This window comes from Haplochromis burtoni, unplaced genomic scaffold, assembly GCF_018398535.1.
Source record: "Haplochromis burtoni strain Fernald_Lab_line unplaced genomic scaffold, NCSU_Asbu1 Contig_11, whole genome shotgun sequence".
Taxonomy (NCBI): domain Eukaryota; kingdom Metazoa; phylum Chordata; class Actinopteri; order Cichliformes; family Cichlidae; genus Haplochromis; species Haplochromis burtoni.
Window position 1 is genome coordinate 4,516,763 of NW_024582372.1, and position 24,303 is coordinate 4,541,065.

Below are 24,303 nucleotides of genomic sequence, written 5' to 3' on the forward strand. Positions count from 1 at the left end.
TGTTTCCATTCACTGGGTGCTTGGTGACATAACTCACGTACTGTACTGCTGCATGCAAAGGCAGTGTCTCCCTTGTTCACAGACACAGCTGCAGGTTTTGGAACAATATGATGTTATGGGGCTTCACTCATAAAGCCTCAAAAGGCTAAGGACTAATTTACATAGAAACAAAAACAATCCCATTTATATCACCTATATTTTATGTAAACTAGTGCAGTAAGTTGCAAATTTCAATACTTGCTAGTCCTGAATCATCACATTCATTCAGAATATGAAAACATTCATTTTGTGTTTCCTATTTGCATAAATCATGTAATTAAACTTACTGAAACTAAAGGATAGATTTTTTTTATTATTAATGAAGCAGCTAACAACAGATAGCAGAATAACCACATTGCAGTAGTAGCTGGATGTCACTGTGACCTAATCCAAAAACAGGCACCAAAGCAAAATTTCACAAAGAAATTGTCAAGTACTCGTAAAACTCTCGACACCAAATACATGGTCTGTTTTTCATCTCTCCGCAAGAAGAAGCCTTGCAAAAATACACTGCACAGATCCTGGAATCCATTCGTGACTGAAAATGTCCTTTAGGGCATTATTAGTTGGCTGTTAACCATGGTTGCTGGAGGACATCAAAGCATAATGTTGAATATGTCGTTTGACAAGGTTAACAGAAGAGAAACAACAATCAAAACCAAGCTAGTATAATAGGTTCTTTTTCATTCTTATCTGATAATGGTCTTTGATGACTATCACATGCAGCATGGAAGTAAATCAAAAATGTTTGACTTATTTCCAATAATAATCTCATTTGGCCTGTGCTCCTAGTGGAAAAAAATATATAATAAAAGCAGGGGATCCTCAAAAGCAATCTTCTGCCATTGCATCAAGTAGATTAACATATAGTGGGATCATAGGTATCGTCACATGGCCATTACCAACATCATGCTACATGGGATTTAGAGATATTTCAGTCTCAACCACCTGTCTGGCAAACCAAGACTTTGTGATACACCCATGCATAATCATTTGCGAAACCAAATGAACAGCAAATTCACATGTCACATGTATTCACGTGAGTTTTCCAAAATCAGTTAAACTGTGCACATAAGCATTTTTAAGATACAAGTACCAACCAAAGAGGCACGTGCATTCACACACAGACACAATAATGCCGTACCCAGCTGACTACATGCCAATCTTGTTTCTGTAACACATGCAGTACAAGGCTCCAGCTGTTCACTTGTTCCACTTCCAGTTTTACCAATGTAACATCGTCTTCATCTCTCTCTATTTTGATCACACCCCCAGAACATTGTAGTCATTGCTGCTATTCTTGGCTCTCTGGCATGACACCTTACACACTCATCCCAACATAAACACCCCTCGAAAGGCACAACTGCAGTGTGAACCCAGGAGAACAGGAGGTCTGCTTAGGACTCTGGTGTGATTCAAATTATACTGGAGAGCTTTCAGGATGTGACAGTGTTGTTGGCTTTTGTGGTCTAAAGCATGCCTTAAACTATCAGGGGACCTTTGTTCCATAAATAATCTTTTGTAATAGTATTTAATCTTTATTTATATTGACATGTATTAATATAAACATATTAACCTTACAAACATCTTAAAGTAAATAGCTATAATTTTTCATACGCTTGTGAGCTCAAGCTTTTAGTCACTTGAGCCTTTAGAAAAAAGCCTTAATGTGTTCAAAGAAGACAGTAATACTTTCAAAAATATGGATCTATAAGTATGTGGACATACAAACACATTCTATACATGTTTCAAAAACCATAGTCGTTGATGAGATTTTGCCCCACCTTAACTGCTGCTAAGCTCAGGTTGTAATAAGACCAGGCAATGATTGTGGTAAATGTAACATGTTTATATATTTCATTTAATTAAAAGCGCTTTCTAAACAGTGCATAAAAATGAAAAACATTGAGTTAGACTAAGCATTTGATGAAAAAGGCGGAGGAAGCGAATTCATTACACTTTCAGTCAAAGTGCAAACTTGAAGGTCAAGACAGCATCTCTCTTCTATCTATAGTGTTTAATATATGAGCCATCTTTTTCTGTTTCACACAGAGTAAAATAACAGCAGTATTACTCCAATGGAGCACGATTTCTTACAAGTCACTCTGCAACACAATGTCTCAGAAAGAGTCAGAGAACAGATCTCTAGAGCAGTCACATGTCTGGCTCCCATGAATCCCTTCGCTAACCTCTTCACTGTCACAATTTTCTGTCTTTCTCAGCACACACTCGATGGAACCAAAATTGTTGCGGTTGTCTGTCAGCTTTCTTTTGCGGATTGGCACACTTTGTTGGATTTTACTCGCAGGTGTAGGAGGAACAATTGCTTCATTGTCATAGCCACACTCTGACACGTCAATAAATCTTGCTTTACAGTTGATTGACATGCGGTTTAGAGCCTCTTCCTGCACCCTAAGGTGCTGCAGAGGTTGTAGACTGTTTTTATGCTCGACTGGTTTCAAGAATTTTCTTTTGGGGGTAAGTTTGTGGCTGTGTCTGCTGGATGTAGTTCTCCACACAAAGTTTTCTTTGACAGATTCCATCTCACTCTGCAAAGCCTGGTCACCATTACCACAGTTCAGTTTATGAACAGAATTGTTTTTACTCTCCATTTCATGTAAATTTGCATTAAAACTTTTTTGATTGACAGGCTGTGAACTGAATTCACCTGTCACGCTTTTGTACAAGTCAACACATGAGTATGATACGACGCCTAGTTTTACAATGGGTGTGGACTGAGAGGGAGGGACAAAGTCAAATTCTTTTGTGTCTTGTGGAATCAAACTCTCCCTGCATTTACTTTTTTTAAATTTCCCTTTATCTGGTGTTGATTGTGTCACATTCGCATTTTCATAAATCAGATGATGCTCATCTGCCTTGGAAAACTGTGAGCAAGCTTCCATGCCATCACCGACGGCTTCTGCATGCATGGTGAACCTCTCCGTTTCAAGATTGATCGTGTCTGAGCTATCAAACAGATCTGCTGAACAGTTGTAGGCATCCCCCTCAAGCTGCTCTTCTTCCTCCTTTTGAAAAGACAGTGAACTAGCTGTGCCATCCACCTGATAACACCCATGGGAATAAATGTTTCTATCTTGACTCCTTTTGACAAACAGAAGAGGGTTCTTGCATTCTTTGCTGGCTGAATCATGTGAGCCACATCCATTTGTTGCAGGCGTATTAGTGGCATCCAACAATGCTTGCAAATGCCTGTCTGTTATTTGTGCATTTCTTTGGGAAGATGTTTCACTTATTAAGCTGCTGTTTCCCAGGTTATTTCTTGCCTTTACTTCCTTCCAGTGAACATTCTGAACTTGTTTCGTATCTCTATCAGTGTCAAAATCTTTATTGGCTTCACATAAAAACTCTGTCAGACTTTCAGAGAAAGGCAAATCGTTCCAAGGCAATGAGCTTGATGAAAATGTTCTGGTGAGCTGTCCAGTAGAAAACTCCTTTTCTTTGGGGCTATTCTGACAATACTGGGACGGCCTTAACCAAGTCTTTAGGCTAGGGCTGTTTCTAGCTCCCTTCTCAGATGATGGACTCTCATAAAAACTGCGCTGCAATGAGAAAAAAGGAGCCAAGTCCTTTTCCACTTTTTGGTTTTCCTGGCAACCCCTCTGTGCAAGATATGGTGTTACACTTTTGTCAGCCTGACTTCTGTTTTCATCTCCACATTCCTGGGTACTGCAGCCTTCTTCCTGCTCTGCTGATGATGTAACCAGTCCAAGTGATTGCTGCCATGGAGCTGTGGGAGTAAGGGTGCAGTCTATGTAACGTGATCTAGGAAGGAAACAAAAGCTATTATCAATTATCATTTTTGCATGTAATGTAACAGCACCTCCACCCACATGCTTAGAAGTCAATATCAGTAGCTTATGAGAATATGTATGGTTTTTACTTTGGCTTTCAGAGCCATTTATTGTTATTTTGTAGTCCCTACAAAGGAATAGTACATAGGAGTACATGACTCTCTAGTTAGTAGGGTTTTTTTGGACAGAAAATACAGAAGATTGTATCATTTCTTAATTTCATTACCTTTGAAGTGATCGGGGCAAAAGATGAGAGGCAGATAGTGTGGCATCACTAAAGCTGCTAGTTGGAGAATGATCATGAATGAGGAGCGGGGTTGTTGCTGGAAGACTGGAGATTCTGCTGGTATCAGCAGATACAAGTTCAGATTCAGAAGCTTTCTGAAGAAGAACCCGATAATAACTGACCACGGTGCATCCTCCCATTCCCGTTGCTTTGGGAAGAATCATCTGAGTAGCAACAAAATTTTTACTGCTGGAGCCACTTAGAACAGGTCCTCCAAACCAAAGCGCACTTTCTGCTTCCATCACCTAAACAACACAGATGATACCACAGACAGCTAAGCTCAAACAATGCAAAAATAAAGTAAGCATAATTAGAACACATTTTGGACATATATTGATCCTATTATTTTATTTTCTATAATGGTGAACTGAGAAACTAAAATTGTGAAATGTGGAGAGACGTTTATTATTTAATTGTTGCATAGTTCGTCTTGCTTTTCATGTTTTTTAAATCATTTTATGTTCAAAGTAACAGCAGGAATAAAAAAAATATGGACAATTGAGTTTGAGTTAATTTCTGCTGTTTTGTGTGACCAGGAAGTCACTGATTTCAAGTTATATAAAAAGAAAACAAAAAAAACTCCAAACAGCAATAGTGACTAAATGTTGAATGCCTATTTTTAAGTCTTCATATGTATTTGAATAACTTTTGATCTTGCATGTCACATAATACTTTTACACACGTGATTTACGAATGTACCTTTATACCAAAAATGAAATGTCTGCCAATGAAACAGTCCTCGACTGCCTTCACCAGCAATGTGAGTCTTCTAGATTGTTCCACGGGTCTGTCCAAGTTTTCCACCAATCTATAAAAGACACAAAGCCCACACAGCTCTTCACTTAACCATCAGAGAAGATGTTATGTTCTTCACACGTTGTAGTCATTTGAAACTGACAAAAAACCACTAAAATCTGCACTTTAAAAAGAAGAGGTACAAAACAAATAGCATGTATCCACTGTCTCCATATTATTAGGTACACCTGTTAAATTTAATACAATAGGACTGCCATTTCTTTCCTTCTTTTTTGGGGGGTTAATAGAAACTTGCCAAAAATCTTAAATTCTGGCATTTTTGTGGATGGTGGTCCTGGTGTTGTACTGAACTGCAAAGCACTCACTAGTGTTCTAATGTTTTCTCCACCCTCTTATATTCGGAGGGAGGTGTAGTAAACCCTAAGTGACAACAACCAGTACACCAACTCCATCACATACTATGACCTCAACTTATATGTATCCATGGCCTCTGCTTTATCCCAATATATACTCCTTCTAAACCTGGGAAAACATTTTAATAGTTATTCAGTCTTGATAATAGGAACTTGCATTGTGTTTTCTGTACTCACCTTTGTAATTCATTTGCATGAATGCCAAAGAATGGTTTCAAGCTGTTTCCAAATACTGTTATCCCGAATATACGTCCGTCCCGGGCCACCCTCAGTGAGAGACGGTACCTGTAATCCACCTGTTCTCTCAGACACTTGTAACCACACTTGAAGCATCTGCATCTGTGGTGGGTACACAGAGACGATTGACCAGTATCCATATACTGTCAGGTAACGGAGGTAACATACATTGTATAAAAAAATATTCTAATTTTCTAAAAGAAATCCATTCACTTTTAACTGGACTGTATCTCACTTAGATACAGTCCTCTCAGCACAGTTTCTAAAGGGATTTTCACAATGCTACCGTTTCTCGGCTACAACTGAACCTTTGTGTTTACCTCATAGTGTCCTGCTGGTCAACATCAATCCTGGAGAAACAGCATCCGCAACACGGATAAAACACACAGGGATCTTGCAGAGACAACACCGCACAATCCACCAGTGCCCGTCTATAAGACATTTCAGGCAACTGAGACACGCAGCTGCAGATAGCAGGCTAACCGCTAGTTAATTACCCACTTAATACATGACTGTTTATTTGATCTGTTTTTGTAACCGAAGGATTTGAGCACGAAAAACTATTACAAGCGTTACGAAAAACATAGCAAAGCCCGCCAATATCTAACTTTAATGCCGTCATAACAAACATGCCCTTTTGCTAACTGTACACAAAATGCTACTTCTTCGTGTCTTCATTTCCATGTTGTACGTGAGTCAGCTGGAGGATGCACCGCCACCTACTGTATAAGACGATCACATGAAACTACATTTCTTGATGAATCTACGATAATTTTAATAAAATAATGTTTTAAACTACTGCATGATATGTATTTTATTTAATTATAGATATATTAGTAAAAAAAATCAAATTAATTTCTGTTAGATACATTTTTTGTCCTTTTGCCTATCATTTTCGTCTAAAATTGGAAAATTTGTCAGAGTGAAGTGTCTGTATTCATTTTTTTTCTTCAAATCCAGTCATTTAAGACTTGTTTGGATAACGTGTAAACTGAAGTTATGTCCAGTATGATGATTCAGCAGTGTCTGAAAACAAACTCTACTGCTCACTTTTAACATCAAAAAGTTCAATGCACAGTGCCTAAAGGGACCAATAAGGGAGAAATTTCTGAGCATTTGTTTTGACAAATAAATGACAGTTTTTCATAAAATCCCATGATGCCACCTAGCCTTTGCATATTATGTCGCAATTGGATATGCATAATCCCCTTCACAAGAAAAATTACTGAACACTGTGTGACAGACCTGACCGGTTTCAGTGCTTGCATCATTTGTTACAAAGGCAGGAAATTGCCCAACATTTGCAACCACTGTCGTTTTCACAACCAGTAAGAGAAAACAACAACAAAGATTCTGAGCATAAGAGTTCCAAAATGAATAAATATTAATAACAAATAATGCAGTCAGACTATTTTTATTTCATTCAATTATTTTATTTATTTCAAGGTACACACAGTATACAATCAAACTCATCGTTCACCAGTCAAAATGAGTTTGCTACTTGTTTGCTACTCAAGTAAGTGAAGGTCTTACAGATATATTGCTCTTATACTTGGGTGGGTGACAGGAATATATTCACTACATTTGAAGACAGAAAAGCAGTACACGAAAGAACTATCAGCATTAACCTGGAGAATACAAACACGAGTCTGTGATCTAAATGTTTAAGGCCTTTTTGTCCAGACTGTGACTAGATGGATGGCTACAGGTGTTTGAAATCCTAATATAAATAATATAAGTAGTTGGAAACACTATAACATAGGAAACACAAATCATGAACCAGTTGTACATAGTAACATGATGCACCATGATGGCAATTATAACCATTGCTCTGTTGCTCTGCAGTTGAAATGCGGCTCTCAGTTTACCACAGAGGGGCTCTGATCAACACCCCTTTCCATGTGTGAGAATTTGCTACCTGCAACAATTCAGAGCAGAACCAACATAAAAGAAAAACACCTAAACAATGTAAATATGTCTAACACACATTATTCATTATACTCAACTGTATTTGAAATAAAAGTAAATAAAAGTGCTGCATATCTCAATCTGTTATTTAAGGTGCAGATGAGTGATAAAGCACAACATAAATAGACAAATCCCCAATGTCATAATAGACACAGGAATTATATAAAAAAAAGACACAGATTTTGCTTTATTTTAATTTATAATTAAAAAAAATACGCTAGGTTAATTCTCATGTCAGCTTGTGTTTGTTCAAGGCACTGACTTCTAACTGGAGTTGGTCCACCAGATATTTTGACAACTGCTCCTTATGCTGATGAGTGAAAGGAAGGGAATGAATTGAAGGAGATCGATAAAGGATATCTTACCCTGCCTTATCCTATGTGAATGTGCCATAATAGATTTTCACTTTTTAAGGTAGTTACTAAACTACCCTGTGTGCAGAAGTTGGATGATAATTACTTTTGATTTACCTGCATTCTCTGATGAAGAAACCTCAACTTCTGGTTGAGACATTCAATTTCCTGATACAGACAAAAAGATAATGACCAGGTGTTTGATTTTTTAAAAACTCACTGTAATATTAACCCATTTAAACCCACTGGGAACAACTTTTGCTGCTCTAAGCCCCTACGACATTAAAAAACAATTAAACATATTGTGTGTAGGGGATGTCTAAGGAGTAAAATGCATGCACTTATTTTGCAGGGAAATTTTGGGGATTTAATGGGTTAAGAGATTTGATGAAGAGGCTAAAACTCTTCAATATGGTTCTGCTATGTTTCTCAGTGCATTCACCGCTTTAAGAAAGTTTAAATACCTGGGTTAGTTTTTCATTACGCCTGAGTTTGACTTGAGGAAGAAGGTCTTCCAGTCTCTGTATCTATAATTAAAAATACAATCTAAAATCATTTACAGACAAGTAGCATCTGTTATTAAGTCGTTAATATATTCATTCAGAGATCAGTCTGTGGACTACTGCCAAACCACTAACTGTACTGTACTCTCATTAAAGAATACTTGCACTTACCCTTCTTTCAATAGTCTGTAGTCTTGTTTTCATAGTTTTATTGATCACAGTCATGGGGATGGTTCTTGGCTTGGGACACACTGAAGTAATATGAAACCAAACAGAAATCAAAAAGGTGCCTTTTTGTTCAGGACTATACATTGTAGTGATCTTTCTTTCTGTATCTTCTTTACTATTTGTAGAATAATTTAGCCATGATAAACTGATTCATGTTTAAGTGTTTCATGTGTTTCCCATCCAAAATAAAGGAAAACGAGTCCATTCACTGCTACTATTAAAGCTGCGGTTCCATTCACAGGATGTGGATGCTGACCAAGAGTAGTCTTTAGGATATTCCATTTGTGATACCTTCTAAAATTTCTGTCTGTTGTTTAAAAAACTGTCCCATGACAAGAAAATCTAATACTTTATATTATGTTCTATTTTTCTTTTACAGCAAATGAATCATTGCAAATACTTTTTCCAGAATAGAGGTGCTGGGAGGGGTCCCAGCACCTCTATTCTGGAAAAAGTTTGATACAAGGTTTGTTCATAATTCCATTGCCTTTGTATATCCCATAAGCTAAGCTGATTGGCTGTAGTTATTCCATTAACAGGATTATGAAATGTAGAAACATTTACAGACTGTTAAAGATAAACACACTGATTACCATGCTGAAAGATCTTTGCAACCTCAAGCACGTAAGGTCTGTGAAGAAAAATATATAACTGCTTGATTATATATTTTCAGTATGCAGTGATTAAATGTAAAGACTTTTACATCACCAGACCACATACATGTGCTTGCTGTTAGCAGGGATGGAGCTGTTCAGAGGGATAAGATGGCCATGATGGTTCCTTATCTACACACAGAGGAAACTTGTTGTGTTTTCAAGAGCTCCCACCAATTTTTTTTTCATTAATCATTTTTGACACATGGACCCACTTCCACTAAACGTTTAGAGAAATGCCTGTATTTTACACATGTACCTTGAACACAACACTGGAGCAGTTCAGCCCAAAAGCACTGCTGACAATCTGAAAAGGTAATATAATATAATATAATATAATATAATATAATATAATATAATATATTATATTTTACAATATTTTAATAAGTAAACAACAAAAGAGCACATTCACGTTTTATACTTAATAATATTAACAATCAATGATTTAAAGTCAAAGTCAAAACAACAAAAACAAAACAAATCAATCCAAAAATACACATGATAAGAAAGAACAATTACATAATTACACATAAAAGATTAATCAAATCTCAACAAATGCTGTGAGGACTGTGATCATTTTAAATCTTTAAATTTAATGTCTGCTTTAAATGCATATTTGTGAGAATTAAATGTATAACTTTGGAGATTTTAAAGTTGATTGGCTGACTCAATGGATGGATGAATGCATACCTGTACAATGATGGTAACATCAGCTGCTGGGGGAATAGACACTTCTCGAAGAGTAGCCACTTTTTCATCTGCAGCAAAGTAAATGTAAGAGTCTACTTTTTACAATGTTACCATTACATAATTGCAAACAGTGCATTTATTAATGGTTAATCAATCATTCACTTATAATTTATAAAGATATAAGCCAAAACAGCCACCAATGCTGTGGAAAACATGCCAGTAGCTGGACATTTGGTTAGTATAGTTATAGGCACTTTGAGGCAACTGTTTTTGTGATTTGACATTACATAAATAAAATTAAATTGAATTGGATTGAACTTAATTGAATGTTATCAGTGCATCAGATCTAAAAAGCAGTATATTTAGTATAATCTCTCTAAACACAGAAGTGCTTATTTATGTCTTATGGCCGTCATGAGAAAGCTGGATTTACATATACTGTGTTTGAATGCATGGTAGCACACTTCACATGAGTATCATGAAAAATCAAATTTACAATCCAAGTGAATGGACTTTATAGTTAACTAGAGACATTTGTTGTGTTTAGTATTTTCAGTTAACTGCAGATTGTTTAGATATACATTATGTGTAAGTGTTATGTAAATATATATGTATATATAGGCTATTAGGCACAAATGTTTTGGTGTGTTGTTTGTCCATGTTTGACATGGATTTTAAACACTCACATCTGAACACTTGATTGTTACAGTATTTCATTCATCTCTTATTAAAATTAACCGTTTAATATATTTGCTAAATACCCAATTGCATGATTCTAGTAATCCTATAATCAGATTTTTGTTCCCTCTTTGGTTCTTTTGAAGAAAAAAGTAAAATAAAATAATTTTAGATGTGAGCTCGCGGTCTAATATAACAGTCACCAGCGAAATGCTCCTACCCTTTTGGGGGGTTATTTATGAGTACGTTATTGCCTGATAAAGCAAAAAATAATATGACATTTTTTAAAATGGATTTAACTTATATTATCTGGGGAAAAAAAGAAAAAGAAAATATGAGCACATAATCCTCATTTTGACTTTAACGGGTTAAAGGGGCTGGTTGCCATGGACACAGACGCACAGACTGACATCAGTGAGTAATTTTAAAAAAAATCACGGCTGACGAGAAGACAAGAAACTCACACAAACTCACGAACCTTTTTTGTCAAGCCGCCTCAGAGCGATCCAAATCTTTGATACCTGAGGTAATTTATCAAAACTGACGATAGACATTTTAGTCAGAGAGCAGAAGCAGCCGCAGCCAGCGAGTATAAAAAATAGATTATACATCCGGCAAGAGACCTTCAAAATAAGGCTAGAACTTCAGCCTTAATAAAGTACCATTCTAAATAAATAGAATGGTACTTTATTAAGGATAGCTTTGCAAATAAAAGAAAAACTGCTGTTCTTTAAGTGGTCACCACCCTAAGTTATTCAGAGAATGTAATGTATGGGTGCGGAAAATGCACACAGCTCTTCAATAATAGTATATCCTCTTAAGGAAATATAAACATGGCATTTCATTTTACATATACAGGTGGTTTAATTTAAAATAAAAAAAACCCCACAGACTCTTTTTGGTTACTTTCAAACACCATATGCTTTATAAGGTCTGAGACGATGAAAAAATATAAATGTGACGTGTCATAATATTTAAGATACCGAAGATTTCCGAAAGAACACTGCTTAAAATGTGTAAGAAGTACCAGTAATAATACTAACTGACAACCTACTGACATCAGGAATCATCTTTCAAGTCTGTTTTAGACACAAACAGATGGACTGAACCAGAAGAGAACTTGAAGAACTTGAAACTCAGGATTGTCTCATATTTGTCAGTGTGAAATTACTAGCTGTCTTGAAGAGCACCAGTTTGTCTAGTTTCTTCATTAAACTTTCTAAAAAAAAAACTGTAGTTTTGTTTGTTGCGCCAAGCCGACATGTTAGTTGTACAATCCAGAGTCTAAGACAATTTCGTGTGAAAAAGAATCAGCTTGTCCAATGTTAGGAAGAAGCCGAGTCTTGAGATTTTATATCCATAGCTGGTGCAGGATTGGTTAGTGTTTTGAAAAACCTAAAGGGAAAAACGAAACTGTCTTCTTTGACAATGCACTTGCAAGACCAGACAGATTCCCTGCAATGTGTTGTAAGCCTGATTGTTCCGTGTTTAACAGACCGTGTCTGCAATAGTTGATCGGTTAGTACGTCAGACTATTTTTTCTTTCTTTTGGCACGAAGCCACTTTATGTTTGAGGAGAAAATTGAAAGCTGTGAAACAAAACCTACAGGAAACCTAACAGGACAACTGAGAGAGAGAAAAAAATCAGACATTATTTAAGAAAGCCCTTTTAGGACCTTCTTGTGTACATAATTCACCACAAAAAAGGCTTCAATATCATACAAAGACTTCATGTAAATTAATATATTCTGGATCTGAAAAGAAACTCAATAGAGAAAAGACTGTTTAAAGAGATGTTCTTGAGTAGGGCTGGGCGATATGGCCTAAAATCCATATCATGGTATAATTTGAAGCATGTGGGGTAACGATATATATCGTGATACATTCTTTTCTTCTGTATAATGTATTTTGCACACTGTGAGGCACACTTAAAATCCTTTAATTCTCTCAAAAATCAACAGTGTGCCTTATCTATGAATTCTGGTTGTGCTTACTGATCTCGAACCGATTTTATGTAGTACATGGCACGCAGAAATCTGTCAAAAATGTTTTAGTACAACTTTGGTAAGCTATGAAGGCACCGCCTGATGGCTTGGCGGAGCGGTATGGCTGCCGTAGTAAGGAGCCTTGCAGAGTAATCTGGGTTCAAAACTCTGTTTGCTTCAGGTCCCAAAGTCAAAGGAACACTGTGGCATTACTGAGAGTAAAAAACTACTGTCTAAATTCTTTCATCTTTAATAAAATGATCAGCGTTGCTGCTTTACCAGGTGTAACAATTAAGTTTAACATTCAGGCATCCATGAAAACAGATTTAATAAATTCAACGGAGTTAGAAGTTAGCAGGAAATTAGCTCGCTAGTTTCCACCTAAACATGATATGCCATGTTCTGACTAAGAGATTTTTGAAAAAATTAAAACGTACAGCAGTGACTTTTGTAGGGTTACTGAAGTCGGACTAGCTGGTATATAATGATGTCCTACGTGATCACTAGCAAAACAGCTACGTTAGCATAACATTAGCACAGTGAAGCTGACGGATGAACGCTAACCTTTTTCCGCATGATAAAAGTTAACATGAGGGTTTCTGGTGGTTAGGGACAAATGCAATTAATAATAATAATAATAATAATAATAATAGATTTTATATATGAGCGCCTTTCAAGTCACCCAAGGACACTTTGCAATAGGATAAAACACTTAGTAAAACAATGGCAAAATAAGAACAATAAAACAAAAGCACAAGATAAAATTAACAAACAGTGGATTCACAGTGAATATGCAGATTTGAAAAGATGAGTTTTGAGTTGGGATTTAAACGGGGGGAGAGAACCAATGTTTCTTATTTCTGGGGGCAGAGAGTTCCACAGCCTGGGAGCAGAGCAGCTGACAGCTCTGCTTCCCATGGTGGTGAGGCGGAAGGAAGGTACAGTAAGCTGGATAGAAGAAGAAGATCTAAGTGAACGGGCAAAACAGGTAGTGGTTAACAGGTCAGAAAGGTAAGGAGGAGCGAGGTTATGAATGGCCTTGAAGGTGAGCAGAAGAAGTTTGAATATTATCCGGAATTTCACAGGGAGCCAGTGAAGTTCCTGAAGAACAGGGGTGATGTGCTGGTAGGAGGGGGTTCTGGTGATAATGAGAGCAGCAGAGTTCTCAACCAGTTGAAGCTTATGGAGGGATTTTTGGGGGAGACCATGCAAAAGAGAATTGCAATAGTCAATACGGGAGGTAACAAGACTGTGGACAAGAATGGAGACTGGGTGGAAAGAGAAGGAAGTAATCTGTTAATGTTGCGTAGATGGAAGTAGGCAGAACAGGTGAGATTATTGATGTGAGATTTATAGGAAAGTGAACTGTCTAGGATGACACCAAGGCTCTTAACCTGAGGAGAAGGGAAAACTGTGGAGTTATCGATGGTGAGTGAGAAATGGTTCGCCTTCAAAAGGTTGGATTCAGTTTACTGCACACAAAAGCAAACAGTTTACTTCTCACACAACAAGTTTTAAACATGTAAATTTTATGTCTCTATGTCTCATATGAAATACTTACACTTGTATTAAAATTATGTATCTTTGTATTTATTTGATAATATCACAAATTAATTTCCATATACTTCAAATAGGTGATGAAATTATCTTTGCACATACACACAAAAGCACACATGTTTTTCCCATTGTTTTCCATGCTGACTTCCTGTTTTCAGTGAACTTCAGACAGTTCAAGGAAACATCCTGGCTCATAAGGCCATGAGAAAAAGTGAGGATCACTGTTTTGGCAGTTAAACAAAACACAGTATAGAAACCAGTAGGCTCAGTCTTCGGCGTGGATACATGAGTGTGGAGTGCCAGTAATATATTTGAAGTCAGGGAGCACACTGCCCAGGTGTTCTAAGTTGGCAGAGATCCGAAAATTACCCTGAAACACATACAGAGGAAAAACTTAAAGTAAAGTAAAGTGTAACCCTCAATACATTTATATAACCAAAATACATCCAACACAACTCAGGTTTGACTCCTGCACCCGAACAATGGCAGTTTGACTTCCAACAAGGAAATTCCTCTGAGAATACATTCATGTTAAACACCACAACTTGCTTTATATACATTCCACTTTGTGGAAGAAGATGAAAGGGGACATATAAACCTCCTGTCAATGTGACTAAAACATGTTCCTCCCCTTTTACATCATCAGTGAATGAAAATTAGTGCTACACTATACATGGGTATACATTCATTAAAATGTGCCTGGTATGGGTCTAAGGTTTCTTGTAATTGTGTGTTATGTTTTGAACCTAAAATAAGTCTATATATAAATTTATGTCACGTCATGGCTATTGACTGTGCAAAAAATGCTGAAAATGTGAACTGTATTTTTTTAAATCAAACTGCAAAACTGCAGCAGTAATTTGCCAATTAGAAATATCCTTAAGAATAGAATAGAATCATTTATGTTTGTTGTCTTGTTTATTGTCTAGCTTGTCACAAATAATCATACTGTGTTTATCATAACTTTTTTCCAAATTATTTATTGGCTACATGGTTTATTTTTTCCTCTCATGTTCTCCATATAATAAAAACAACCTTTGTGCAAGAATGGCATATCGCAATTCTAGAATCAAGGCATTATTTATTATGTGCAATAGTAGGCTTAAAATGTTTCCATGAAAGCTGTATAATTTCATGTTCAGGTTCCGTTTACTATACGTAGCCTAACGCAGGTCTATGACAGTATGACACACAAGCGGTCAGAGACTTTTAGAATAAATGTAATATAAAACAGCTGAGGACAGCCAGTGACCTTTAGAGACCCAACAAAATATAATTGGTAATGTTAGTTCCTGTCGATAATGTGCACGGGAAAAAGAAAGAGGAAAATTTTGCTTAATTTAAATGATTCCATCGTTTTTATTCCATAACTTTCCATATTCCCACTCTACTGCCAAACTGGGATTTTACAGTGTTTTACAGTAAGTCTACTCCCCCCTCCCCCGGTTTTATACGCACGGTTCTGTCCTTCCAAAGAAAAGTCAGTGAGTCTGACTTCCCCTAAATGAGTGGTGCATTCTGCAACAGCTTTCACATGAGAAAGACTGTGAGACACACTGTGCGAATGGATTTAGGCTGGAGCCGAGCAGACCGCTTTCTATGAAAATACGCGAACTAAATTGTCTCGTAATGGATTCAAACAGGTAACCTGGATAACGTAAATGTGACTTTCTTCACGAATCCGTCAGGTTTGTTAAAAGAAAATATCTTATTTTCGTTTTTTCTTCCAGACAAGTTTGCAACTGGATCTCTTATACCGTGCTTCTTTTTGGATACATGACTGCGGCCGTACTTCCTGGTATGTGGCTTACAGTAAAATAATAATAATAATATTAATACTGTAATTAGATAGTCTGTGTGAGCCCTGTGTGAGCACTCATAATTTACGTATTTGTATAATATGTTTCGTTCAGGAAAGAATCCGACAATTGGCTTCAGCCTTGAATGTACGTACGACTTTGACCAGGTGATGCAGTGTGAGCTGGAGCTGCAAAACTGCACTGAGTACAGCATGACTCTCCAAGACGAGTATGCCCGGTGTGTTTTTAATCGATGATTTTAGTATTACACCGATCAGCCATGGCATTAAAACCAACAGGCTTACTTTGACTGGGTGCTGCTTTTGCTACTAGCTCCTACGTGTCCGGGTATAGACACGATTTATCTGAGGGTATCTGCCCTGTGTGGGGGTTCCTGGGTCGGCTGTATGTGGACCGGACTTGCATTGGCACACTGAGTGGATTCTCAGTTAGATTGGGATGTTTGGATTTTTGCTCTTCTTTGTGTTCCTCATTCACTTTCTAGACAGTTCTTGTTGTGTGGAAGTTCTCAGTGGAAATCCCAGCAAACTCGGTATTACTGGTGCTGAGAGGTAAAATGAATGTGCACAGAGTTATATCAAACTTTCAAAAAAAAAAAAAAAAAAAACAGCAAAAAACTAAAATAATAAGCTATGGCAGTTAAATGGTTGGTACATTCTTGTGAAGAACAAACATATTGTACTTTTACAATATGTACAGTTTTCCCAAATTTGTTTTTGTTTCTTTAGGTTGTTTTTTTAATCAGTAAGTGTTAAACAGTTGACAAATTTCAGCTGCTTTTCTGTCTGTTAATCTTCTTTGGGATTCAGGGGAATATGTCAATAGATGAGCACTGTTAATTTTATTCCATAATTGTTGTGCTGTTTAAACAATGACTTTAGTAAACTAGAGTAACACTGCCTCAGGAGCAGGAGGTTAGCATGATCCAAAGATGATTGGTTGGGTGTAACTGGAATCCAAAGTTAATCATTAACACTGCATTTAATGTGTAGTCATTACTTGTTACTTTCTTCATCTGTCTGTGGTTTCAATGCTGTGGCTGACAGTGCAAATATGCTGTGGCATATGAATGTTTAATTAAAGTGTTTTGCATATTATCCTTTGCTCCCCAGTGAGGAGAACTGCGCTGTACAGCAGTGTGGCATTGGAAAGTGTTGTTGCTCCTTCAAACGGATGCGTGTGTTAGGACAAGTTCTCAAAGCAAAAGTCTGGAAAGATGGCAACATCATGGAGTCAAAAGCTATCAGTGTCACGGAGAGCAGTACGTTGGCTTCTTTCAAATTATTTCCCATAACTCTGCATCTGCCAGAAAGACTCTCTGGAGGTGAACAAATATTCACTTTAATGCTCTTTTGTTTCTGTACAGTAAAACCAAGAACTCCAACAATCAAATCAGTCAATGAACTCGAAGGGAATTTTGAAGTCAAGTGGACGTCAAACATGGAGGGAATTTTAAACAATGAAATGACTGCTGTGGTGACTTACTATAAAAAAGGAGAAACAGAAAAGGTAGGAACAATGCCACAGTAACTATTTGTTCTGGAGATGTAAACATGGGCAACTGTCAAACTCATTTTTGTTCCTCCATACTAGATATCTGGACCTTTCAAACCAGCCACAGTTGATGAACTAAATTACTATGTAATAAAAGGTCAAGACCTGGCTCCCAGTTCAGCATATGTGGTCAGCGTGAAAAGCTTCTTAAGTCTGAGTGGCAAGTTCAGTGACAGTAGCAAAGAGTGGGAATTTGAAACTGGTAAGAATTGTCTTTATTCAGTTGTAAAACAGTAAATTCTGTATTTCTTAACTGTGTTAAGAGGCCCTAATTATATTTCTATTACACATTCAGCTGAAAAATAATATGAGTTTTAATATTAACTCTCAAACTAACTATCATGTATCTCCAGAGAAAAGTGGAGATGAGCTCCTTAGATTGTAACATTAAAAGTGAATTTAGAAGTGTATTCGAATATAAAGGATCTGTGAAAATCTCAAAAGCAAAGAGATAAAAAGTTTGTATGTATAATATGTACAGTTTTAATTTCTCTTTTTTAATCTCCTGAACAACAAAGCAACAATAAATCAATAAATTATGATGCTATGTCCTGTTTTAAGTAGTATCGATCTGAACATTCATACCGTGTATAGCATAAGATAGAGTATGAAGACTTTTTAAAAAATGTATATTTTATCTTTGTAACTTACATTTTGGAGGCTGCATAGAGTAAAAAAAATGCAATGGGACACTCTCATTGGTATAAATAAATAACTAAAAACTATCCTTTTGAGGCAATATGAAGAAACTGTTTAGGAATTATATAGCATTAAGTAGTGACACACGGTGTCATCAACACAACACATCTAACACAAAATACAAGTCTGTTAGCAGACATATAAGCATATGCTATGCACTTTATCCTACTATATCTCTCTGCTGTATAACATCTGTGCAAGATTGCAATTATTAAACTTATTTCATACATGTTATTTCACAGGTCCTTCCCGCCACAACCTGATGTTGGTTATCATTATCACCCTCAGCATTGCTGCAGTCATCCTCAGCGTTGCTAAATATGGCTGTTATGCAAAGTGAGTCATGTAGATCAACAAGTTTTTCTTGTGCCTCGGTCAGTGCATATTTCCCCTAAATACTTGAATGGGGTCGTCATTTTTTTCCTACATTTCCTTTTAGGTTGAGAAAAATCTATTACGATGCAGTTCCGAAAACTACAAATCCCTCTTTTCTTAATATTAATCCAAGTGAGCAGAAGGTGAGACAGGTGAGGTCAAAAACTTCTAACTTCAATGGTTGCATTCATTTACTTTATTATTAATAATTATTAACAATTTAAAATCTGTTGGTGATTTTCATAAAATTATTATATTGCATCACTTTTTCATCATTTGCCATAATTGGATTTACATTTGGTCTATAAATAGCAGTTTTATCAGGACTGTTATAGTCAAAAGAAAATCTAATGCATCTAGTGGACAACTTTGGCGATTAGAATAGAAATGTATCTGCTTAGCCATCAGCTGATGAAGACTGGCACTAAAAATCAGCTGATCTGCAGGGACTACAGCTGAACTTGAATTTGTGGCCTGTCTTAAGTGACACTATATTTAATTTTTCATTGTTCGTGGCATAATCAGCCCTGGAGTCAAATGGCCTTCACAAACGCTAGGATTTAACAGAAATTGTGCTGAAATCAGAATCCAGCTCTGCATTTTTTAACAGGTTTTTTCTACGGTAAAATCAGTCACTAAATCCTATTGTCCCAAAAACAGGGCAAACTAAGTCAACCAGAAATGATATCTTAAGGAATACAAAAGGCACTTTGAGAAACATACTAAAGTTCCAAAAGATTTTCCTCCTTCAACTGAAATGTTTAAGACTGTTCATTCATTTTGCTTAGGTCTTGAAACTTGAACCCATCATTACCATCCCCATACATGTTGAGACCCTTATTCCAGATGACAGTGAACTGGGGTTAGTATTGACTGCATTGATGCATCACCATTACAAGACATTTCCTTGAGGATTTATATCTGGCAGTTTCAGTAATTGTTTCTTTGTATTCAGGTCGAAGATGTCATTGACAGACAAAAGCTGTGGAAGCCTTCAGCAAAGCAGTGGGGTCAGCACGGGTTCCTCTGATCTAAGTTATACAAATACTGAAAGCCCCGTTGCTGTGAATGGAGAATCTTCTATTGCTAAAGCTGCTAAGAATGAGCTCTGTAAAATATTCCCAAATATTTGCCCAATATTACCAGTGAGCACCAGTCTCCCGACACAGTCAAACAATACACAAGGAAGTGAATTATTCTCTGAAACGAGTTCTGGAGTATCTGTATTTGAAAATAAAACCTATCACTTCCTTCTTCCTGGCTGTTTACATCAGACTATGACAGACAACTTAAACACCCAGGGGACGGCTGAAATGCTTTGTGACTCTATTTACCATCCCAGTAACAGTGGAATGGAGATACCAGCTTGTCAAGTTCCTGCACAACTAAGTGGTATTTCACCATCAGTGGTTTCACCTCTTCTATCAACAGACATGTCCTATCAAGAGGTCCCCATATGTGTGCCCATAGGGTCACACAGTTTTCTTGCAGTGGATGACGACTATCAGGAAATTCCAAGTTTGGTGAGGCAGCCTGATGCTTCGCTTTTAGAGCACAGAAATACTGAGCATAAGGAACATTTGGACAAGTCGGAGGAGGAGTCACTTAGAAACAGCCCTGAAAGCATCTTAAGCCCAGTTGTTCCAGTTCAGGATGGGCAGCGTGTCTCTGAACTCCAAGTACCCACCTGTTTTATATCTACTAACTGCTCTGTACCAATAATCACAGAGAGTGGCTATCAAAGTGTGTAGTGTTGTGACCATAACTTCAGTTTTAGCTCTTTCTAATACATGGATGCATGAAAATGATCTCATGATAACTGTTTCTTATAGAATATGATCCTGCTGTCATTTGGAAATTATTCTATATAGTAAGTCAAAGATTTGCACTGTGAGAACACTTAGGTTCAGCATATTTAAAATGTACTCATAACAAACATTATTTTATTTATTTAACTTTGATTTCACCAGTTTAGTCCCATTGAGACCAAAGATCTCTTTTACAAGGGAGACCCGACCCTTAAAGGTCTGACTGAATTTAACTTGACCGGTGGATTTGAGGGGTGAGCACAGGAGGTAGAGCAGGTCATCTACTAATGTAAGGTTACTTCAGTCTGCATGCCAATATATCCTTGGGCAAGTTTCTGAATGCATTCACCAGAGGGTAAATCTTAAGGTCTATTTTGACTTTTGCGATAAATCTACTTCATATATGACGCTGGAACTAGAAACTCCATTTATCCCTACACCACAGCCTTCCACATCATTCAGGTCGTTGTGGTACGTGTCGACTGAACAGTGGTTATTTTTCTCGGGAAGTGCAAGTCAGTTACGTAGAAGGTTGTTGTGTAGGTTTGAAATGGGCTTTCAGTTATGGTGTACGATCTCAAATAAAAACAAACTGTGATATTTAGGGTATAAGTGATGTACATGTTGCCATTAGAATGCTTTTCAATCAAAGTGAATTACCCTGGGCTCTGTTTGTTTCAAAGAAACATTGCTGAAGAATTTTCAGATATTATATGGCTATAATTATAACCGTAATTTATTAAATGTTTGTTTTCAACAAATGCTTAGGAAAAAAGTTTTATTTGTCATGTTGTTTTTATATCCAAAATTCAAGTTATTTTCTTTTGTTTTGTTTTCATTTAATTGTAAATAACACATTTGAAATGAGGCAGCACAGTGGTTCGCATTGTTGCCGCACAGTAAAAAGGTCCTGAGTTTAATTCCACCATCAGGCCAGGGTCTTTCTGTGTGGAGTTTGCATGTTCTCCCCATGTTTGCGTGGGTTCTTCCTCCCACAGGCCAAAGACATGCAGTTAGTGGGTTACGTTAATTGGAAACTCGAAATTGCCCATAGGTGTGAATGTGAGTGCGAATGGATGTCTGTCTCTGTGTGCCAGACTGGCGACCTGTCTAGGGTGTAGCCCTATGAGAGTTGAGATAGGCTCCAGCACCCCCCGTGACCCTGAAAAGGATAAGCGGAAGCGAATGGATGGATGGACATTTGAAATATATTACTGGAATGTATAAATACTGATAAGACCAAAATATGTTAAATTTGTCATGAATGCTAAAACAAGTGAGCTTTAATCTCTTTGCTTTTCCCGAGTTAAAAAAATGTTCAAAGTGAATTACTCTGAGATGTGTTTGCTTCAAATAGACATTACTGAAGACTTTCAATGATCTACAGTATGCTGTACTTTGTACAGTCTGCACAAACAATTTAATATTAAATTCTTCAAGCATCATTGCGTATCATTTGTAACTTGGATCCCAATGCGGTGACCCATTTTAGAGATTGGTACTTCAAATTAAAGTCGTTAATAAATGAGAGCACAAAACCGATAGCAAAAACAAAAAACCACAAAGAAGAATGTAATCCTGTTAATGACAATGGAGGGGGTCACATATCTGAAAGCTTGACTAATGTGCATATAGTAATGATAAACACAATACATTTACAGCTACACTGAGTCATACAAATAGTGCTGCATTTATTATAAACTTTTCAGTACTTAGTCAATACTCCTGATAATGTAGCTCTTTTCTGTTCACGTTGTTTAATTCAGATGTTTAATGTTGGCTTCCTTCAGTGTTACTTGGAGGCTGGATGTCTATCAGGGTCCGCCTCCATATTGTGTTCTCAGCATGAGCAGACACTGTCGCCTCTGCACTGTGAATTTGCATGAAATCACATGACCAAAACAGACTCACCTGCAGTGGGTGAGCATGCCAGAAGCCAAAAAACACGCATTAGATATTCATTGTTTCATTTATTTATTTGTTTGTTTGTGTCTGGCACAGAGTTTTCCCTATTGGTATGGCGTAATATGTAGAAAATGTACTAATAATAAACAATAGCATATAATAGTAGATTTAGTAGGGGTTAATTAGTCTCATAACTATAAATCACTTACAAATTGATCACAAGCCAGAATAACTATGTTACTGTTACATGCTGAAGGAAGACAAGGTTCATCCAGGTGCAAATTGAGGTTTATTGCTCTGAAACACAAAACAGCAGTTCTTTGTTACTGATGGCTTCCATTACCAAAACTGGCCTGCGTTACTTTTGTAAGGGATTACTTTGCCAGTCACTCATTTGTCTGAGTTGCTACTGCCACCTACTGGCGAAACTCAGTATCGCCTTAGAGGCACCGGCACAAAAACAAAAAATTGAGGTGGGCTGGGGGCAAGATCAGTATTACAGTATTACACTGAGAACACTGACTTCATTGTAATACGTTTATAAAAAGATATCTATTTGTTGTTGTTTTTTTTACATCATAGTGTTGAGTATATGCAGAGTTTGATGGCTGTAGAAGGCTCTTGTCTCAGGTGGTTAAAAGTTGTGTCTTAATAAAGAATAAACAGGAGTCTATGACTTAGTGTGATGAGAAATTCAAATCAAGTGCACATAAGGACTTTGAACTAGAGTCAATTTTGATTTGATTATTAACTTTTTACAATGAAAAATATTTATATTATTCTAGATTGCCAAGTGAAATTTTGAGCATTGATGTCATAGAAAATCCAGATTACACCTTTTAGGATTTTTCAAAATTTAGGAGGGATGTTAGATATTTACAATGGAATAACTATCATTCTAAATACATTATTTATTCCATTGTCTTTTTAAATTAATCATTGTATATTTGCTGATGAGCTGATTGCCAATAATTGTTCAGAACAGGTCAACCTCCAGCCTCACACAGCACAGAGGAAAATGCACTCACCTGCATGCTTCACAGTGGAAACCATGCATGTAGAGACCTCAGTTCGCCTTTTCTGTGTCATGCGAAGGCAAGGCGGGTGGATTCATCAGACCAAAGCACAGATTTCCATTAGTCTAATATCCATTCCTTGCGTTTCTTGGCTCAAACCAATCTCTTCTGCTTGTTGCTTTTTCTTAGTAGTCCCTAGTTCTGATGTAACAATAATGCTGATGCTAAAATAACAGTAAAACACCCCCTTTTATCCCATTTATACACTTCACACCTAAACGTTTATAAATGCCTCTTTTAAATTTTATGTCCCCCTGTTTTTCCCTTACTGACCACAACAGGGGAATCTATGTTTTGATTCAGCCATGAATCCAGCTCACCTGATTCATCACTGAGCCCCACCGTCACTGGCATCTGACAGGGAGGCGCTGCATACTCTTCCTTTAATGTCACTATTTTCAATCTGTTAATTAGAGTGCTTAAACATGAAGTACACTATGTCCACAATAAGTCAATACAGCTGTAAATGTGGCCAATTATCAATCTATTACCAATCAATAACAAAAAATAGCTTATATTTTATGCATGCTTGTAGTCAACCACTCACCCAGAGGATCTTCAATCCCAGGAAATTCCTTCTCCTCATTTAATAAGTCTGTCCTCCTTCTATGCCCTGGTAACTGGTCCATCCAGAGCCATATCATCTTGAAATACATACAACAAGCCAAACCACACCTTGGTCACACCAACCCTTTTCCGCCCTGAAGATGTCCAACGCCATCTTAGTCTGGACCAGGGTTTTAATAGTTTTGCAATTTTCATTCGTTTTTATTTTTATTTAGTTTCGACTTAAGATTTTCAATTTTATATCAGTTGTAATTAGTTTTTACCAATTGTTTGCTAGTTTAGTTTAGTTTTTATTTTTTGAAAATCCTTAGTTTCGGTTTAGTTTTGATTAGTTTCAGTTA

At 36.9% G+C, this 24,303-nt stretch overlaps 3 protein-coding genes across 6 annotated transcripts in view; 1 reads left to right on the forward strand and 2 right to left on the reverse strand.

The window, feature by feature from the left end:
• Positions 1-1,879: 1,879 nt before the first annotated feature.
• ddias (DNA damage-induced apoptosis suppressor) lies at positions 1,880-6,246 on the reverse strand. The gene is made up of 5 exons (XM_005915020.2): positions 5,864-6,246; positions 5,484-5,645; positions 4,837-4,945; positions 4,078-4,382; positions 1,880-3,822 (listed from the first exon to the last, which is right to left on the reverse strand). The coding sequence occupies exons 1-5, from the start codon at positions 5,983-5,985 to the stop codon at positions 2,160-2,162; spliced, it is 2,361 nt and encodes a 786-aa protein (XP_005915082.1). The 5' UTR covers positions 5,986-6,246; the 3' UTR covers positions 1,880-2,159.
• A 179-nt stretch (positions 6,247-6,425) lies between these two features.
• Positions 6,426-12,426, reverse strand: si:zfos-1056e6.1 (uncharacterized protein LOC107988029 homolog). Of its 4 annotated transcripts, XM_005915022.2 has the most exons (10): positions 11,095-12,408; positions 9,939-10,006; positions 9,508-9,555; positions 9,316-9,380; positions 9,189-9,226; positions 8,539-8,618; positions 8,329-8,391; positions 7,982-8,032; positions 7,774-7,821; positions 6,931-7,461 (listed from the first exon to the last, which is right to left on the reverse strand). In XM_005915022.2, the coding sequence occupies exons 1-10, from the start codon at positions 11,225-11,227 to the stop codon at positions 7,408-7,410; spliced, it is 648 nt and encodes a 215-aa protein (XP_005915084.1). In that variant the 5' UTR covers positions 11,228-12,408; the 3' UTR covers positions 6,931-7,407. The 4 variants fall into 4 exon arrangements, with proteins under 4 accessions (XP_014195561.1, XP_005915084.1, XP_014195564.1 ...); XM_014340075.2 differs by lacking the exon at positions 8,329-8,391 and having other exon boundaries at positions 6,426-7,461; positions 11,095-12,426; XM_005915023.2 differs by lacking the exon at positions 7,774-7,821 and having other exon boundaries at positions 6,940-7,461; positions 11,095-12,394.
• Positions 12,427-15,652: 3,226 nt separating this feature from the next.
• Positions 15,653-24,303, forward strand: part of LOC102312453 — a 36,074-nt gene continuing 27,423 nt past the window's right edge. The window contains exons 1-4 of the mRNA XM_042214303.1: positions 15,653-15,801; positions 15,889-15,956; positions 16,072-16,195; positions 17,091-17,239. Of these exons, the coding sequence (XP_042070237.1) occupies positions 15,758-15,801; positions 15,889-15,956; positions 16,072-16,195; positions 17,091-17,239 (385 nt within the window). The 5' untranslated portion in view covers positions 15,653-15,757. The remainder of the gene's footprint in view (positions 15,802-15,888; positions 15,957-16,071; positions 16,196-17,090; positions 17,240-24,303) is intronic.

Coding starts and splice junctions, on each gene's coding strand:
- ddias (XM_005915020.2), bottom strand. CDS start 5,985: ATGTCTTATAGACGGGCACTGGTGGATTGTGCGGTGTTGTCTCTGCAA. Junction 5,646..5,863: donor GACCAGCAGGACACTATGAG/GTAAACACAAAG, acceptor TACCCACCACAG/ATGCAGATGCTTCAAGTGTG. Junction 4,946..5,483: donor CATGCAAATGAATTACAAAG/GTGAGTACAGAA, acceptor TGTCTTTTATAG/ATTGGTGGAAAACTTGGACA.
- si:zfos-1056e6.1 (XM_005915022.2), bottom strand. CDS start 11,227: ATGTATAATCTATTTTTTATACTCGCTGGCTGCGGCTGCTTCTGCTCT. Junction 10,007..11,094: donor GAGGCGGCTTGACAAAAAAG/GTTCGTGAGTTT, acceptor ACTTTGCTGCAG/ATGAAAAAGTGGCTACTCTT. Junction 9,556..9,938: donor ATGTTACCATCATTGTACAG/GTATGCATTCAT, acceptor TTACCTTTTCAG/ATTGTCAGCAGTGCTTTTGG.